At 48.9% G+C, this 16,056-nt stretch overlaps 2 protein-coding genes across 5 annotated transcripts; one reads left to right on the top strand and one right to left on the bottom strand.

Annotated features, from left to right (window-relative positions):
• Window positions 1-3: 3 nt before the first annotated feature.
• ING5 (inhibitor of growth family member 5) lies at window positions 4-8,933 on the bottom strand. Of its 4 annotated transcripts, none has more exons than XR_008578301.1 (9): window positions 8,810-8,917; window positions 8,093-8,164; window positions 7,447-7,613; window positions 5,894-6,005; window positions 4,853-4,946; window positions 3,736-3,871; window positions 3,513-3,574; window positions 3,198-3,315; window positions 2,568-2,608 (listed from the first exon to the last, which is right to left on the bottom strand). XR_008578301.1 is itself a non-coding variant. In XM_054835631.1 (8 exons), the coding sequence occupies exons 1-8, from the start codon at window positions 8,844-8,846 to the stop codon at window positions 2,566-2,568; spliced, it is 723 nt and encodes a 240-aa protein (XP_054691606.1). In that variant the 5' UTR covers window positions 8,847-8,933; the 3' UTR covers window positions 4-2,565. The 4 variants fall into 4 exon arrangements, 1 of the variants encoding a protein (XP_054691606.1); XR_008578302.1 differs by lacking the exon at window positions 8,810-8,917 and adding an exon at window positions 8,386-8,651; XM_054835631.1 differs by lacking the exon at window positions 3,198-3,315 and having other exon boundaries at window positions 4-2,608; window positions 8,810-8,933.
• A 199-nt stretch (window positions 8,934-9,132) lies between these two features.
• On the top strand, window positions 9,133-15,932 carry DTYMK (deoxythymidylate kinase). The gene is made up of 5 exons (XM_054836010.1): window positions 9,133-9,285; window positions 9,727-9,835; window positions 10,809-10,899; window positions 13,084-13,281; window positions 15,369-15,932. Exons 1-5 carry the CDS (start codon window positions 9,156-9,158, stop codon window positions 15,477-15,479), a joined length of 639 nt encoding a protein of 212 aa, XP_054691985.1. The 5' UTR covers window positions 9,133-9,155; the 3' UTR covers window positions 15,480-15,932.
• The last annotated feature ends 124 nt before the right edge of the window (window positions 15,933-16,056 follow it).

The raw sequence follows: 16,056 nt of genomic DNA, 5'->3' as shown, positions 1-16,056 counted from the left end.
TTATTTTTCTGTTTGTTTTGCTGGTTAAAAAGGAAAAGGTCTGCTCTTCCCCGCCCCGGGAGCTAACGAAACGCATGCGGCCGTCCTGCCTGACTGAGTTTTCCGAGCTGAGGGTGGTCAGCTCCGCGCCTAGCCGCGAGCTTCCGTGAGGACATGCTTCCAGCAAGACCTCCGGAGAGGTGCGGCGGAATCGTGAGATTGTTTCATATCAAACACTTAATCTATGGTGATACCACTATTATAAAGCCCTGGGGGGGGGGAAGGGGGGAAAAAAAAAAGTTGTATACAATACCACTGGACGGAAGGGGAAAATAAAACCTGACACGGCATCAACATTAGTTTTCGGGACGCAGTTACGCTCCTACGTTAATCCAGTGTGGCAGGTCAATGAGGTACAGGTCTTGCTCACTGGCTACTGAATTAAGGCTGGCTCATGAGGTATCACAAATAAATTCCTCTCAAAAAAGAGGCAGAAAGAAAAAGAGGGCTGGCTGTATTTCAGGTTTCTGTGAGTGTGCTTTTCCTCCCCCTTCCCTCCAGTAACCTGCTTTTCATTTGTCCGCCTGCTTTCCCGGTGCTATTACGACAGCAATGACAAATGCGCATCATCTTGTAAACATAACTATGGAAACTTCATATACCACCCGCGGAGTGACGCAACGTAGCAAAGACAGAGGCAACGGCATCGCACTTTAAATGAAAGGACCCTAGAAACAGGGGTTTGGGGTATTTTCCCCCCCCACAGTGGATGCAATAAATCAAAATGTTCATAGAAAAGCTGTCTCGGTATCAAGAGGTGTCTTTATGTCAGTCTTGACATACCTGCAGCATCTATAAAGCTCAACGGAACAAAGCGGGGAAGGAAAATTGGCAAGAGCTGTGTTCTACTTTCTTTCGTTGCAAAACACAAGTAAGAGGGTCAGCGTAACAGGGAAAAAAAGACCTTTTTTCTTTTGAAACAGGTGCCAAAATCAACAGAAGTGGTTTGGGGTTTGGGTTTTTTTTTCCCCCCCTCTGTACTGTTTATTCAGATTGTTTTTACATCAGAACACAAGCTTATCTGGAAGTTTCTTACTGCCTTTCCAGCAGCCTGCACCAAGAGCTCCAGCACACTGGTACGGGAAGTAGCACACAGCCCCGCACAGAGCAGCCGTGACACCCTCAGGGACCAGAGCCAGCCAAGTTCACAAACCCCGGTGCCTTCTGCTGCTGGGGGGGCTGGTGTGGGGCTTGCTTTTTTTCCCTCCGCCGGCAGAACCACCTCTCCCCACACCACCTTTTATCATAGGCGGGTAAGCCCCATAATACAAGATATAGATGAAGACAAGAGTTATCTCTGCTCTTCCCTCAACTTCTGCATCCACTATAACTCAGAGGGAGAAAAAAAAAAACCCCAGGAAGACTTTTGTTTTCCTACTCCTGATTTCCTTCTCTTCCTTCCTGCTGTGACAGCAAGGATTCACATTCATAATCTGAAAGGCAGCTTAGGGAAGTCAAGAACATGCAAATGTGCCCTCATTAAGAGGGAGACAAGAAGTCATTAGAAAACATTCCTGCTGAATGGCCTTCTTCAACAGCAGTGCTGCACAGCAAATGCTACTCCAGCCCCCCATCAAGGGGATGCACACATGCCCCACAGGCAGAGACAAGCAAAAAAAAAAAAATCAGGCCTTCATCTTATTTCATGAATAAATCTGACCTTCCATCTCTGTCTTCACAGTAACGTACTTAAAGGATCTTCAGAGAAATGAAACAGCCAGAAAAGGTAACGCTCTCTCTCGATATTACTAAGAAACACTGCAGGACAATTCCTTTGCTATTTAAAGATTTTTCTCCCCAAAAGCCAAACCTTTTCTAGAAGAAGGTGAAAAGTCTAACAGTTCGCTTCCGTCAAGGTTCACGTGAATGGGGGCAAGATCAAGTAAAATAATGGCAGTGCAAAGGTAGCCAGAAGAAATTCCCCAAAGGAGATGATTTGATCTTACCTCTCCCCCATCCCTGCCCTGTCAAAACTAAGCGCAGTACTTTGAGGAGAAGGACACTGGAAACAGCTAACCAGCTTTCCTGCTCCTTTCTGTCCCACAAAGCTGCACAACGAACGGACTTCACCCTAAGCAGCGGAGCCTACTTCTTTCCGCAGGCTACATCAGAGAAAATTCCTCCTTCTCTACCACCACAAGCTCCAGGCCTAAACTATCTCGATGACGGCGAGGCACCGTGCTGAAGACGCAAGTATTTCATTCTCCTGCAATGCCTTTCGTGGTTTCAGACTCCCATAAACGAGCAGAGACCACAGCTACTGGCTGCCCTAGCACTTCCGAGTGACAGCGATTTCAGTGCTGTGCAAGTGTAACATAAATAAAAACCCTGTGGCAAATTCCCTCCCTCCCAAAGTCATTTTGTTACGAAAGAACAGGAATTACAACTGGCCACCGGACAATTAAATATCATACCAGAAAAAGGAGGGTAGTTTAAAAAAAAAAAAAATCAAAGATAATATTGCAACACGAAGGAAGGAATATATTAAAATCTTCTTGCCTCAGAGGATGTATTCCCCTCTGTTCCTTACTTCTTTTTCTTTCTTTCCTGAACACAACGTGGACAAAACCTACAGGGAAAAAGAGGCAGTAATTAGTTCCTGAAGTTAACACACAGCCCAAGAGCTCTTTTTATTATTTGGAAATGAGCGGGTGGGAGACAATTTAAGTAAGTGCAACAATGTTCCCGCCACACAGGAAGCCTGGGGAAAGACGGAAGGAACTAAACCGACTCTGGCGGGCAGAGGGGACAGCACCAGAGAGCTGCCAGGGCTCCTCAGCCCCTCACAGCTGCGATTCACCTGATTTCAGTCACCAAGAAGTTACTCCAAGTAACTTCTCCAAGTTTGTCGCACAAGCTTCCTCTACGGGCAAAAGAAGAGATACGTTCCTCCAGTTCCCTCCTTCCTCTCCCTCCAGAGATTGCAACTCACTTTCATTTAAGCCTGTTTGCGCTAGGCATCTTATTAATTAGATGAGAGCGGTCCATTAAACAGAAACTAAGCACAGAACAAGCCTACAATTCTTTCCAAGATGAGCACACATATAAGCAAAACCTAGAGCAGTCTTCAAACTTTGCTTCCAGAAGTGAAAAAAAATAAATTTTAACCACAGCCACAACTACGCGCCGATACAGCAAACCTCAGATGTAACACGTACGCGTTTACACAAGCCTCAGATCAAAACCTGCTGTTTCTCATGCAGTTTTGCCTATGCCCCGGTCCTTTTTTGCTCCCACCAGAATCTGTAGCAGCTGAGACTGCTGTGGAAGTAGCCCCTAGGAAGAAGGTTCCCCTTGTACCTTCTACCTTCAGGCAAGCACAATCTCAAACCCCAGAGGATACAAACTCTCTGACAACAAGAGCAAAGCTCCTCTGTCAGGAAGGGTCACAACGGGGTTTTAATTCTTGCTGCAATTCTTGAGGCAAACTGGAGCCTGATAAAAATCAAAAAGCTGCATGTTGTCATACTTACCATTTCCCTTTTGGTTTGGTGGTGAGGTCCACACAGGCAAAGTGGAACCATTCAATTGGGCACTGCAAAACAGAAAGGGAAAATAAAACCCAGAAAATATGCTTAGCGTTTCACAGCTGCTACTTTCATTTTGTATGCTCAAACTGAACAAGTACCCTCCCTCAGATTTCAGAGTGTTCGTGATGTAGCGAACGGCGGAAAATAAATGATCTTAAGTGCTTACATCTGGGTTGTCGCAGCCAATCATTTCTCCGTAGGACACCTGGTGACACAAGCAGTAGGTAGGTTCGTTGGGGTCCACTGGCATGTCTAGGACATCCGAGGGGTGCACCGACAGGATGGTGTCAGCAAACTCCGATCTGTGGGCAAGGACAGATTGAGGACAAAACACTTTTCAGTTGTAGGCAACATCACGTTTCCAAGATGTAAATTCCACTTGGGAAAATTCATTTTTAACAGTATCTTCCCTAAAACACCCTGACCCTACCTTAGAGTTAGATTACGTTGGCATGTATTGACCAATGATTAAGATCAGAAGATAGGTCTGATCAAACACAGAACATGAGCTTGACTATAAGAGAGAATGATTGACTATTAAGAGAATGATTTGTAGATGCCATGACTAGAGTAACAAAGTTAACGTACAGATCACTTCTGCTTGCAGACAGGAGAATCTGATCCCCCCTCCAATTCATTTTAACATTCTTTTCTCCTTGCCAGCTGTGAGTGAACCCCTTGCTCTGACAGGAATGTATTAAGTTTACATGTCAGTAACACGCAGTGGAAACTATTTTTTTTTTTCCTTTTCTGCCCCTCCATTTAGCCAAATGAAAAATTAGAATTATCAGGGCCCCTCTAATATAAATCATATGACAGGGAGAGGACATGCTTTCTTCCTTGCTTCACAAAACCAAATTAGATTATTCAAGATTTAGGACATGATTATTTGAAAACAACCCCCAGTGTTCTCCAAGATCCCTAGAACAACAATACAACATCAATTTTTTGTCCTGATGGGCAAGTGTTTCTTTTCACAATCAAAACCACAAGTGACTGTTAAAAATAGCTGCATGACAAAAATCGAAGCTATTTTCTCCCAGCTTGCCAACAGCAACAGAGGCTGATCTTGTCCTTCCAGTCCAAGGGCATTCCAAGCATGCCAACCAAGGAGCTAATTAACAAAGCTTACTTGTCCTAAGCAGGACACTAATGAAACAGAGTAAGACCAGAACACTCTCGCACCACTCACCATCCAGACATAAATAGGGTAACATGAGCTCGCGGAAAAATCATGAAGTGTCAAGCCAAAGTCACCAGAGCTGTGGCCGGCTATGCCTTACCCTCCTTTGAGCTTCTTTTTCTTTGGTGTATCTTCTTCAGATGCTCGCCGGCCTCGACCGCGAGAGCCTCTTTTGTCTTTCTGACTCCGTCCCTCTGTAAAGGAACAAACACCATCGTTTCAATTTATCTGAATACCAGAAAAATCTCCAGATGTTTTTTTCTTTTGATGCGTTTCTTGTTTCAAAATCCTTCTTTGGTATGTAATTGAATACAAATGCTGATTCTCAAATCTGAAATCTGAAAATTTTTATGCCACAAACATGCCAAACTGGCAACTAGTACAACTGAGCACCAAACTCTTTACGTTCACAGTTTTGGCAATTAAATCATTGCAGTGCAATGCTAGCCCGTGCATTAGCACAAGATAATTTGATTAGATATGCTGTAGTATTTTTTTTTTAAAATCTCAGTATAATTTAAAACACTCAGCCAGTGAACTTGTTACTCATTCACTTTTATCTCCACATCCCTGATCTTACCCCTTTTTTCACAGTTCAAAGGTATAAAGCTGCACTGCTGTTAACCATGCTCCAATATCACTGGAATCATCCGAGATTTCCAGTATACATTACAGAAACCAGTACCTTCCTTTACCTCCTAATTTCTCCTGCTGTTCTCAGCTTGATTAATATTCTAATGCTGGTAGAGGGAGGAAAACAGACAAATCTCTCCTCAAAAAGATCTTTGAACGTTCTCAGTAACAGATCAAGCCTGAAACTAAAACTGTGACACTCAAGAGCTGTGAGAACATCAGTTTGGTTTTGCCACAGTTAGCTCCCCAGTAGCCTCCTTACACCCAGTAGCCGTGGGCCACCTCGTGGGTGATCTGGCAAGCAGAGTAAGTTAGATCCTAGGTTCTTCTGTTTGTTGCCCACCAGAAGACTGTAAATATTTGAAGAGCATTAAAAACAAGTAGAGAAGTACACTATGGTGTACTTCTTTTCTTCTTCTGGAAAGAGCAGCCCACTTTATACCTCTGCCTTGCTGGTTAGATACGTTCGGTGCTGGAAAAGGCTGTCAAACGTATAAAATTTACACACTTTTCAGGCTTCGAGATCCAGGGTTTTCAAAGTCACTGCCTTCCAGTTTATCTTTCAGATCTGCTTCAAACCGTGCCAAGTCTGCATCCAGCCGGCGGATATGCTTATCCACCTGCACAGAAGAGGAAACCACAAACTGAATTAAAAAAAGAGTTTAAAATCCCCAAACGAAAACAGGAAGGTCTAATAACTCAGCCGTTATCGGCACGAACAGGAGTATGTTAATTCAGAGCAAGGCGTGAAAGGGGTACCAGACTGGAAAAAGGGAAATGGTACATACAAAGGGAATTAAGGTGGAGAGAAGAAGCCAAAAAATTAGGCAAAAGCAAGGGCACCCAATCCCTCTACAGAGAGAAAGGAAGGAAAAGGGAGGGAGGAGGCGGCATAAAGGAGAGTCAAAGCAACTCAGACTAATGATTTGCAGAACAAAACAAGACGATGAGAGATATTAGAAAGAATTGTCTTCTCCCTGCCATTTTCTAAATACATTATTCAAGTATTATCCATGAAACGTGTTGAACAGATCAGTCTATTTTTTCTGGCATTTCACGGGCCATATTCAAAGAAATTTAGTAATAAATACGGGTGTCTGCTGGCTATCTCCAATATTAAATCAATACAGGTTAAGGAAGGGCCTTGTACTGCCTTGGCTGAAATAACGTGGCTTACAGAGCAGAGATGTAGCAAAGGTATTTTAAGCCACCACCCCCAAACTGTGTCGCTGCAAATCCTCGAATTAGCAGCTATTTATCTAGAACGCTTTTCAAAGCCTCTGAAATAATTTACTTTTCTGCAGCGTTTGATGGCAATAAAACAGGCTGCAGATGGAGCAGAACCCAAAGCATCTCTAGAAGCTGGACAAAACACTCCAAGTACAGTCAAAAGGATTCCCCCCACTCAAGCTTCATCTATGGGATAAAATACACAAAGATAAGAATTATTCAAGGGACAGCTCCACGGACACAGGAGTAGGGGCAGAAGAACAGAAAAGTGGAAAGCCGCATCTTAAGAAACGCGATTTTCCCATCAGGGCCATCAAGGAAAGTTTGGCGTTCAAGACACAACCAGAATGGTGGAGCCGACAGGTCTGCTTTCCCTTATCACTCAGAAACCAAGGTAATTGAAAAGATTTCCCTCAGTTCCTCCACAACATAGTACCAAAGCTGACTTCAAAAAAATGTTGTTTGTGACTAAGACCAGCCCTAAATAAATTATTGGGTGACAGGGGAGCCGCTAGGGAGGAGAACCGGGGTAAATTTGCCGGCATTATTACACAGCAGAGGAATGCTAGCGATCAAGCAATCTGCAAGTGGGACGCACTCATTTAAGCCAGCTTGACACAATATGTGGTAACACAAGAGGAGGCTTTTGGGGGAGGGCATCAGTAAGAAAAATAAGCCTGAGAACCAGTCATTTGTTTTAGTAAGATATTTAACCCAAAACGCAAATGTGTCAGGGAAAACAGACACTGTGGAAGCGTCTTCCACGCCCACCAGCAGCCCTGTTCCAGAGCACGAGCGTTTTTAACAAGCCTCGCTGGTTGTGATCCTCACCATCTCGTACGTCTGCATGGCCAGCTGGACTTTATCATCGCTGTACTCTTTACATTTGCTGTAGGCACTCTGGATTTTCTTCAGGTGTTCCACTCGCTCCTCGGGCAACATGTTCTTCACCGATTCAATGTATTCTGCCGCAAGACCGTCAATTTCCGCTTTCTTATCTGAAAAGCGGAGGCACGGTACGCACACGTGAGAAAGCTGTCTTCCAAAGGAACTATTTTTTCCTTCTCTAGGGTATTTAGAAGACCCCTCCTGACAGTTTTCTGACTTCCCCTGATCCCTTAATGTATTTACCTTTTTTAAAAAATGAAGTTAAAGTTACTCGCCCTTCAACACTTGCAGTGCAATTTCTAAGTGTTTTAGCATTACTTCAGAGGAGGGGCTGACAGTTAAGATCAGAAACCGAACCCCCGCGTTCACAAACTCCAGCCTCTCTCCCCGCAGGCAGAACATTCTTCTTCCCTCACCGCCGTTCACCGTTTCTCACAGAAAAAATGAAACAAACGCTGCGTAGTAGCGCTCGGGGGAGGAAAGGAAGAAGCGGCAGAGGGGAGGCACATGCTGTACAGCTGAGTCTCCGCAGGGCCCTTCTGGCCGAGGTTCTCCGTCAGCCCTCGCTCGCCGCGATACCCGAACGCACCTTCCGTTCTCTGATCCAGCTCCCGCATCAGCTGGAAGTTCCTCTGCAGCTCACACGGCAGGTTTTCGATACCTGGAACGTAAAAGCCAAGAAACGTTACAGCCTGCTCTCCTCACGGATGCCATCCTGCCTTTTTGACGCGCGGCGCTGAGGCAACTCGGTGACCTCGCAGGGCCCACCGCTTGGGTCACAGGCGGCTACGCTCCGCGGAAGCGGGGTGCGGGCCCTGTCCCTGACAAGGGGCTCTCCGGGCACGAAGCCTTCGTGACAGCAGCCCGCGCTGCCTGACGTACCGTAAACCACCCGCTTACATCAGGAGAGGCGATGACACGCAGCAGGCACGCAGGCCCTGGCGGGACTGACGTCGAGCCAGCGGCCGGTGACGCAGGGCGCGGGAGGAACCGGGCGGCGGGACGGAGCGCAGAGCCCCGCGGCGGGGGAGGAAGGGGCCGGCTGCGACAGACCGAGAGGAGCCGCAGGGGACCCCCGCAGCCGGCCATCGCCTCCCCGGCGCGCAGCGATGACGCACCGCGGCGGCTGATGACGCAGCACGACTCCACCCACGCCGCCCAGCCCAGTCCGTGGCGCAGTTCTAATTCCCGCGCCGCCGCCGCCGCCGCCACCACCACCACCCCCCCCCCCCCGGGCCGCTGCCGCCGCGGTTCCCCCCTCTCCCCTCCCTCCCCCCCTCCCCGTTGCGCGGAGCCCCGCGCTCACTGTCCAGGTAGTGCTCCAGGTACATGGCGGTCGCCATCTTGCGGCCCGCGCCCCGCCGCCGCCGCCGCTTCCCGCCGCCTGCCGGGCTCGCATGACAAGGGCCGCGGCCGCCGCCTCATCGCATATTCATAGCCCGCCCCGCGCCCATTGGTCGCCGGGGACGCCTCGCTGCATATTCATGAGGGGCGGGGCGGGCGGGGGGCGGTGCTTCCCGCCCCGTCCCGCCGCCTCCCCGGAGGACTCGGGCGGCTCTGTGTCCTCCCGCCGCCTAGAGCGGCTCCGCGGCGCTCGCCGGGATTGGCCGGGCTGTGGCAGAAGTGGGCGGGGCGGGCGGAGCGCGCGCGGTATGGCGGGCCGGCGCGGGGCCCTGATCGTGCTGGAGGGGGTGGACCGCGCCGGGAAGAGCACGCAGGGCCGGCGGCTGGTGGAGGCTCTGCGGGCTGCCGGCCACCGCGCCGACCTCCTCCGCTTCCCGGGTACGGGGCCTGCCGCGCCCGGAGGGAACGGGGGCCGGGGGGGGGAGGAGAGGGAGTCCCGCTAGGCCGGGCCGCGGGGCGACGTCCGTGGGCTCTGGTGGCACATCCGGCCCCTGACCGCCCCCCACCCGTGACCGACCGGCCCCTAACCTCGGAACAGACCGACCGGCCCCTAACCTCGGACAGACCGACCGGCCCCTAACCTCGGACAGACAGACCAACCCCTAACCTCGGACAGACCGACCCCCACCCGTGACAGACAGACCCCCCCTCACCCGTGACAGACCGACCTCCCCACCCCCAGACAGACCGACCGCCCCCAACCCATGACAGACAGTCCCCGGACAGACCGACGTTCCCCAGGATGGACAGACGGACGGACACCCCTTTGGCCAGAGCGGCTCTGGGCAGCGCTCGTTCCTCTCACCCTCCTTCCCACAGAGAGAACAACGGAGATCGGGCGGCTGATCAGCTCCTACCTGGGGAAGGAGAAGAACCTGGAGGACCACACCGTTCACCTGCTCTTCTCCGCCAACCGCTGGGAACACGTGTAAAGATCACGTTTGTGAAGTCGTAACGGAAAAACGCTTGGTGTTGAATCCTCCCGGGGTTTTAGCTCACGGCGGGTACAGCAGGGGCGAGGGTGGGACCCTGTTTAGCGAGGGAAACACGGCTGGAAGCAACATCTCCAGGACTCTTACACCTTCGGGTTTAATCTTCCTAGATCAAATCCCATGGTTCGTTTTTTGAAATCATCAGGTGCGATATTTCCAGTCCCTGTGCCATGCTGGATTCAAGAATTGGGGTGCTGAGACTGTACCAGCCTAGATTGCGAATTTACTTTCTTTCCTTAACGAAGAGACCTTGCTTTGCCAAGGAATTGTCCCCGTGAGCGACAGGGTGGTTTGGAATCCTTCCCAAACTTCTCCCCTAGCTGAGGGCTGCAGTGGCCATCCTTGCTGTTGGCCCCTGAGTTTTCGCATGTGGAGCTGGGGAAATCGGTGTCGGCTGTTGTTTTCACCTGGAATTCTATATTGCAAAATGCTTAAGTTAAAAAAAAAAAAAAACAAACCTTTGCTGATTCTGCTGTAGTGGCGGTGCCAAGCAAACTGGGAAAGCGTAAGGTGAGCTGTAATAATTCGTTGTCGTGAATAAAGGACACTTTTCTCTGACCGAGGCAGAGTGTGTCACAAATCTACTGCACCACGGAGGAAGGGAAGAGGACTGAGCCGTTCGTGTCCGAATGCAGTTTGTTTGTGATCCCCTGCTGCCAAGAGCAGCGCCCGGCACTGCGGCACCCTGAACTTGGGTGTCTTCAAAGGGTATTTGCTCCGTGTCTGTTAGAGGACAGAACACAAATAGCTATTTAACCGCGATCAGCGTCACAGATAACCCTACAGAGAAGCGCTGGCCTCGTGAGCTCTCTTTTAGATGAATTTTCATTTGTATCGCTATAAAGGAGCATAACTCTTTTTTTTTTTTTTTTTTTTTTTTTTCTCCCCCTCCCCCCATGTGGTTTTCAGACCGTTGATGAAAGAGAAACTGCATCAAGGGATCACGCTCGTGGTTGACAGATACGCCTTTTCTGGAGTGGCCTTCACAAGTGCCAAGGAGGTGAGTGAGAGCCGGAGCAGCCCCTGCCCCTCTGGGTTTGGGGAAGCAGCTCCAGTTAAAAGCCCGGTACAGACGTAACAATCCTAAACCACAGAATTCATCAATGAAAGTTCTCCTACTGTGCTTCAGACTAAAAATGGGGATTCTTTATTCGTTTTATCCAAGGGGTCAGGGAAGAAATGCTAGCTTTTGTTCTCTTATAACTCCAATAGACTTTAAACAAACAAATGTTTAAACAGCTCAGTAGCAGTGCACTAACTAAACGCGAGGAAAGCAACAAACTTTCACATCAAAGCATTACCTAATTATTTTGGATTCATGGCCTGTGAAAGGAGCAGGATTACCTTAACGGTTATAGGAACAAAGAGTATCAGCCAAAAATACGCTTCCTGTGTTGTTAACAGTAGATATTGTAGCACCAGCTTTGACAGCAAAATTCTGAACGCGTTGCACTCGGATTTTTTGATACTGATGTACTTCTGAAGCAACTCGGAAGACGTCAGATATGATTTGGTGGGATGAACCATTACGTTCACAAGAAGAAGTGGCCCGGGCTCTTCCTCTGGGAAATGAGGATTGAAATGGAGGGGTGGAAGTTTCGGCTCGGGTATTGACGTGGTCAGTTTGCCCGGGTCTACCCCTTCCCCAGAAAGAGCAGAGAAAGTCATTTGTTAACTCTTTGTAAATCTGGACAGACTCCAGGCTGTGGGGAAGCCGGCTTGTTTGACTCTGGAGAATGATTATGTGAGTTTATTTGAGATTCTCCACGTTTGCTCTGGCTGCTGGCCCATAAATTTGCCAAGAAGAACAGAGCCACGTACGCTGGAAGGGACCTGTGGAAGTCACGAAGCCCAGCCTCCTTCTTTAATGTCAAGCAGGCTGCTTGGGGCCACATCCAGCCAAGGTCTGAGTATCTCCCGGGACGCACATCCACAGCCTTTCTGTGGTCTTCTTTCAGTGTTTGCTTACCCTCATGGTAAAAATTATTTGCTTCATTTAGCCTGAATATTTCATGTTCCCACTTGTGCCTTTCTCTGCTTTGAAGACAAGTCAGCTCTGTCAGCCGCCCTTTGGGTCATTCTGCGCAGCGATAAGATCCTCCTGAGTCTTGTGCTCGTTCCCGTGTTCCGAGGAGGTTGTCCTGGAAGATCAACCAGCTCTCCCAGGCCTCTCTGCCTTCTGTGTGACTTTCCCAGGACATCCTGCTGAGAGGTTCCTAACAAACAGAAAACTGCTCTCCTGAAGATCACGCCAGCAATTCTGTTTGTCTTGCTTTACTCCTCTCCAGATTTTAAACCACCATCTCGTGTTCGCTGCAGCCAAGACTGCCCTTGACCTTCGCATCTTCGACCGGTTCTTTCTTCCCTGGGAGTAACAAACGCAGCAGTGCACCTCCCCTCGCTGGCTTATCGATCACCGTGTCAAGAATGTCTTCAGCATGCTCCAGAAACCTGGTGGAGATCTTCCACGAGTCCCTACGTGGGTTCCTGCCGAAGCCTTCCCCAATTTCCTGGGAAGATTGAGGAGATTGTGCCCCCACCCCATGCCCTGCACCCTCATCTCCACAGCCCCGTGGTCGCCCTTGAGACATTTAAGCTCACCCTGATAGTATCGCTGGTGGATGAGCGGTTGGTGGATGAGCCTCAGCGTTCTCTCCACAACCTTGTGGATTCACGTGCCCTGATGGAAGTCTTCAAATCTGTCAGCAAGATCCAAAAGTTGGAAAGCTTTGTCCCTTGTGTCTGGGCTGAAATTCCTGGGTAGGCTGAGAAAGCGTAGGGTAGGAGTCTCCATGGGCCCAGAACGATCCACGCTAAAGCTGCGTGGGGGTTGTATTTGGGAACAGCTTTCTTTTGGACTGAGCACTGGAGACTCAGAATGTGACTCGGTGTTTAGCTCTGATGGGCTTTGCAGAAGAGACATTAAAATCTTTAGCTGTCTGACTTCAGTGAGCGTGAGAGGTGCACAACACCTAGCTAAACTCACCCCCCACAATGACCAGGGCTGAATTCCCACACGATACGCTGGGATATCTCCTTTCCAGCTTGTAGGCCTGTGCTTAGTGTTTTGGACTGCATCTGTTCTGTGGCTGTTCCTTCCCCCTCTCCCTCTCCAGCTAACTGGCTTCTTTCCCTTCGTCACATTCCTTTCACCTCAAACTCTTTTTGTCTTTGTTTGGGACAGAACTTCTGCCTGGACTGGTGCAAACAGCCTGACATTGGACTCCCAAAGCCAGATCTGATTCTGTTCCTTCAGTTAAGCCCGGAGGAAGCAGCGGAACGAGGGAGCTTTGGAAATGAACGTTATGAGACCAGCTCCTTCCAAGAGAGAGTTCTACAGTCCTTCTATCATCTGATGAAGGACAAGACATTAAACTGGAAGGTGAGGAAATAACCCCAAGGGGTCCGTCAGGGGGTCTCTCATGAGAGCTCCTGAATTGTGCCCGTCACAGCCCTGTGCTCCCCCTTCCTGCTCCTGGTCAGGGGGACGCACTGCGGACCAGCTAAGGGCCCTGTGGCACAGGGGACACCTCCTGGTCCAGGACACCCTGCGAGGCCCCACTGGGGTGAGGGGAAGACGGTTGGTTGGTTTTGCGTTCTGGCAATCGTCTTCCTTAAAGACAAACTGACAGACCTGGGTCAGCAGCAGTGGGATGCGCCCCCGCTCTTCCCTTGGCATCCTGCAGCATCTGCCAAGGACTCTGGAATCCTTGGAGGTTTTTTGGGGCCCTCCTGCAGCTTACATCTCCCTTACTGATAATCACCTTGTTCTCACACGGCCAGTTTCCATCGGCATTTGCTGTCTTAATGCCACCAGAAGTCTCTCCAAATACACGATCTTTTTTGTTCCACGCTGCTGCATCACTTTTCCTTCTTGTTCATCCCTTGGAGCTGGTTGCAGAGGGCTGCACAGTCAGCAGCCTCATCCCCGAAGAGGAAGCGTTCCCCATTTATCCTGTGGGATAATCCCCATTCATCCTGTGTGTAGATCGCCTAGGCTGAGGTTTTCTAGCGCAGGCATCCTGTTTATCATCTCCATCACCCTGTCAGTGCTCAATCATGAGATACAGGCAGCAGCTTCTGTTTATTCTGTAGCTTTCATGCAGACATAGGAGGACACAGACTATGGATAGGTCTCCGCCAGAAGCTGGAGATGTCCACAGCTATCAGACTAAGAGAAACCTAATTCTTCACAGCCTGTTTCAGGTAAATGTGATTCTGTAAAAGTTTTTTTGTGTACTGTCAGAACCTAAAGGACCTTAATGCACAACAATCACAGACTAGGCCTTTTATTCCAGTAAAAGTTAGGAAGGAAAAATGGCCTTTCCTACATCATGACTGGAAAAAATAGGCTGACAGAAAACATGTGCCATAGCACAAAGCCCCAAAAGAATTCATTTAACAAAAATAAGTATGCTCTCTTGAGAGAGAGTATGGAATTAGTGTATAGTCTGTAAACCTTGATTTTTTTCCAGAGATTCCAGCAGCGGAACGCATTTCTTTTACTACCTGTCTTCTGTTATTTGTCTTCTACTCCTTGCTTGAAAGGAGTTTTCACTTAAATTATCAGCAACATGCCTGTTTAACGTACTCCAGAGTGCACAACTGTGGAGCAGCTCTGATCCACCAGAGCAGACGATGAAGAGGCAACAGGTATCCCTGAAACGAGCACGGAAACGCGGCTCAGTGCCACCAGTTACACAGATAAGTTGAGATCGGCAAGCTGCCGAGGGCATCGTGTGAGCACAAAGGTGTGGCGCTGGCTGTGCTGTAATGAGAAGGCGACCATTTCATCGTGAAGTCTTATTGCCTATCGTCCCAGCCTGCTCCTTCTTAGCAGCGAGGGCTGGGGTTGCGCAGGTCACTCTGATAAATCTGCACCTCTCCATCTCTTCACCAAATCCTTTCTTCGCTTTGGTCGCTCCCTCAACCGCATGGGAACGATGCTGCTGTTCTTTAAACGTCAGGCTGAGGAACGCCAGCATCTACCACCTTTGCTGACCTCAGCTTTTAAAAAAAAAACAACCCACAAAACCCAACAAAGCTGAAACTGGAACATCACATGATGGATTTTAAGATGTTCCTGCTCTCATGGGTGGAGTTTATTTTAAAGAATCACTGAAGGATCAATACAGTGATGCTTCTGGGGGACTCAGTACAGGATGAACTACATTTACCTGCCTTTAAGCCACACAGACTGTCGGCAAACGACACCCAGCAGCAGTTTCTTCTGTTGCCCTCCATCCAGCCCCGCATCTACTTCTTAAAACGTCTATTCCTAGATATAATAGATGTTTCCAGTTCCACCCCAGAAATCATGCACAGGAGGTGCAATGCGCTCCTTTCACTGCTCGTGAATAGTAACAGTATTGAGTAATGGGGGGAGCAGATAGAACAGCAAGGGGAGTTTTTCTCATTTGGTGTCAGTAACTGAGGAACGTGTTTCTGTATTTTTTTTCTTGGAAACAGACAATGGATGCTTCAAAGAGCATAGAAGACTTGCACAGAGAAATCAAGTCCGTTGCAGAGGAAATCATGCAGGAGGTTCAGAATAAACCTTTGGGAGAACTCTGGAAATAAAACTTTATACAGGTTATTCTTTTAGACCTAAGGGAAAACTCACCTCCTGGCATCCTGGCTTGGTAACTCCCCTGCGTCACCTTCCAGTAACTACAGCTTAGATCTCACGTGTTCCCCTGGGTTCAGCATGGTGCTGATGTCCTTATGTGGTCCTCTAGTCCCTGCTGTATTTTATAAGCGAATGTACGATATGCACGTTACAAATTCCTTATGAAAACCTCCCTCCCTCAAGCAGGAGCTCTTGTTCTAGCCCCAGTCCTGTGGCGTGGATGTGGGTGTGGAGCCCAGAGCTCCCCGTGGACACAGCACCCACAGGGAGGCAACAACCTGCCCAGTTTGGGGAACTGCCACGTTTCTGATTCTTCTGCCTCTCTAAGCAATGCATCCTCTGTGCTGAAACCAGATTGTAGAGGACTTGCTAATAAATCATTCTTTTAAACATATTGCACAGGGCATTTCATTTTTTTTTTTCAGTATGATCGTTTATCTTCTAGAAGGACATATAGGAGGTGAAGGTGCTAAATCCAGGGAAGAGCGGTTTGCTAGAGCTGTGGAATGAAGGGAGAGATGAATTCAA

The sequence above is a fragment of the Grus americana genome, chromosome 9 (genome assembly GCF_028858705.1).
Source record: "Grus americana isolate bGruAme1 chromosome 9, bGruAme1.mat, whole genome shotgun sequence".
Taxonomy (NCBI): Eukaryota; Metazoa; Chordata; class Aves; order Gruiformes; family Gruidae; genus Grus; species Grus americana.
Note: the sequence above shows the minus strand (reverse complement) of the source record. Positions and strands in the feature narration are given on the sequence as shown.

Bases quoted from the DNA above. Each gene is read 5' to 3' on its own strand.
- DTYMK (XM_054836010.1), top strand. From the start codon at position 9,156: ATGGCGGGCCGGCGCGGGGCCCTGATCGTGCTGGAGGGGGTGGACCGC. The intron at 10,900-13,083 runs GTGAGTGAGAGC...TGTTTGGGACAG, and splicing joins CCTTCACAAGTGCCAAGGAG to AACTTCTGCCTGGACTGGTG. The intron at 13,282-15,368 runs GTGAGGAAATAA...TCTTGGAAACAG, and splicing joins ACAAGACATTAAACTGGAAG to ACAATGGATGCTTCAAAGAG.
- ING5 (XM_054835631.1), bottom strand. From the start codon at position 8,846: ATGGCGACCGCCATGTACCTGGAGCACTACCTGGACA. The intron at 3,872-4,852 runs GTAAGGCATAGC...CCTTGCCCACAG, and splicing joins AAAAAGAAGCTCAAAGGAGG to ATCGGAGTTTGCTGACACCA. The intron at 3,575-3,735 runs GTAAGCACTTAA...TCTGTTTTGCAG, and splicing joins TTGGCTGCGACAACCCAGAT to TGCCCAATTGAATGGTTCCA.